Source organism: Dipodomys ordii, unplaced genomic scaffold (assembly GCF_000151885.1).
Source record: "Dipodomys ordii isolate 6190 unplaced genomic scaffold, Dord_2.0 Scaffold3886, whole genome shotgun sequence".
Taxonomy (NCBI): Eukaryota; Metazoa; Chordata; class Mammalia; order Rodentia; family Heteromyidae; genus Dipodomys; species Dipodomys ordii.
Genome location: NW_012271101.1, coordinates 9,549 through 11,051, shown reverse-complemented (window position 1 = coordinate 11,051; position 1,503 = coordinate 9,549). Strand labels below are relative to the sequence as shown.

The 1,503-nt window shown below is 41.2% G+C and overlaps 1 protein-coding gene across 1 annotated transcript; it reads left to right on the top strand.

Annotated features, from left to right (window-relative positions):
• Window positions 1–762: 762 nt before the first annotated feature.
• Window positions 763–1,279, top strand: LOC106002163 (kinesin-like protein KIF15; the record flags this gene model as incomplete). The annotated part of the gene is made up of 2 exons (XM_013037082.1): window positions 763–870; window positions 1,145–1,279. Coding segments are annotated over 2 exons (243 nt in total), but the record flags the coding sequence as incomplete, so codon positions are not given.
• Between the last annotated feature and the right edge of the window lie 224 nt (window positions 1,280–1,503).

Here is a 1,503-nt window from a genome sequence, read left to right as displayed (position 1 = left end):
GGGTCCAGCTTTCTGCTTATTAATTATAGTTTCATGAACTTTCCTGCCCGGGATAGCTTCAAATCTTAGTCCTCTGATCTCAGCCTCCTGAATACCAACAATTATAGGCTTGAGGAATTGATGCTCTGATCATTTAACTCTTTTAACTGTATAATTCATTGTGTTCTGATATACTTAAGACTAAAATATATCACTTAAAGTATGTGTATTTTTACACATGTCTGGATTGCAGCCATTCTTGCTCTCTTGTAGTCTTCAGCAAATTATCCTTCACTCTTCTGTGAGCTTTGACTCCCTCTTGTAAAACATAGCCAGCTACCACTATCTTCAAGGTTCAGAATTGGTTCACTGACCTAGTGCTATATATGTTAAGAAATGTCAAAAGTACAGTTGTACATGGTAGTATATACCTGTAATTGTAGCACTAAGGAGGCTAAGAATGAGAATTTACAGTTTAAGAGCAGCCTCGGAAACATGGTAGGAACGTGAGTCTCAAAAATGAAGCAAGATAGGAAGGGAGAGAGGAAGGAGAATATTTGACAGAATATTATTATAGAGCAAATTTTGACAGATTTTAATGTATTTGAACTAACTTGTGAAATTTGATAATCTAGGAATTCTGCTGGCTGAAGTGGTAGAATGCTAGCTTTGAGCAAAAGAAGCTCAGGGACAGTGCCCAGGCACCGAGTTCAAGCCCCAGGACTGGCAAAAAATAAAAAAGCATAAAGGTTTGCAAATTCAGTGTTTGGGGTTGGGTTGCAGGAACAAATGAGTGCTCTTCAAGTGAAATTGGATGAAGAAGAGCATAAAAACCTGAAGCTTCAACAGCAGGTTGACAAGCTAGAGCACCATTCTGCCCAGATGCAAGAGGTGAGGGGGGTTGGAGACGTGGGGAGGGAAGGGATGGTAGGGAAAAAAGAGGAGTAGGTAACAACGCTCGATAGCAAATGTATTCATTACCTTACTCATGTAACTGTAACCCCTCTGTACAGTATTACTAAAATAAAATATACAAAAGAAAAAAAGAGGTGGGGGGAGCATAGCCTCATATAGCATGAGGCACACCCTCAGAGTCCGTTCATTGTGTGACCCTAGTAACTCAGTGTGATGCACCGTCTTAATGGAATGTGTCGCTTTCCCAAAGCTCTTCTCTTCAGAAAGAACCACATGGGCCCAACAGCAGCACGACCACCTCTCACACTTGAATATCCTCGGAAAGCAGCTTCAAGATACCCAGACCAAGAATGACTGTAAGTGTGAGCAGCCTGGGATCTTGTGACCTGCAAGAATGTAGTAATGCCGCTGCTTTTCAGTCACCTAACTGAATGTCCATATGTTGTTGGTTGGTTGCTTGGATGTTTTTGTTACTGTCATCAGACGACCAGACTTGAGTTTGCCTGGAACTGGTAAGGAACAATGAATGGTAATTTTCTCCAGAATTGCCTCAAAGCTAACAATTTTTGCTTAAAGTTTTTTTGTGAGGCTTGAACTAGGCCTGGGTGC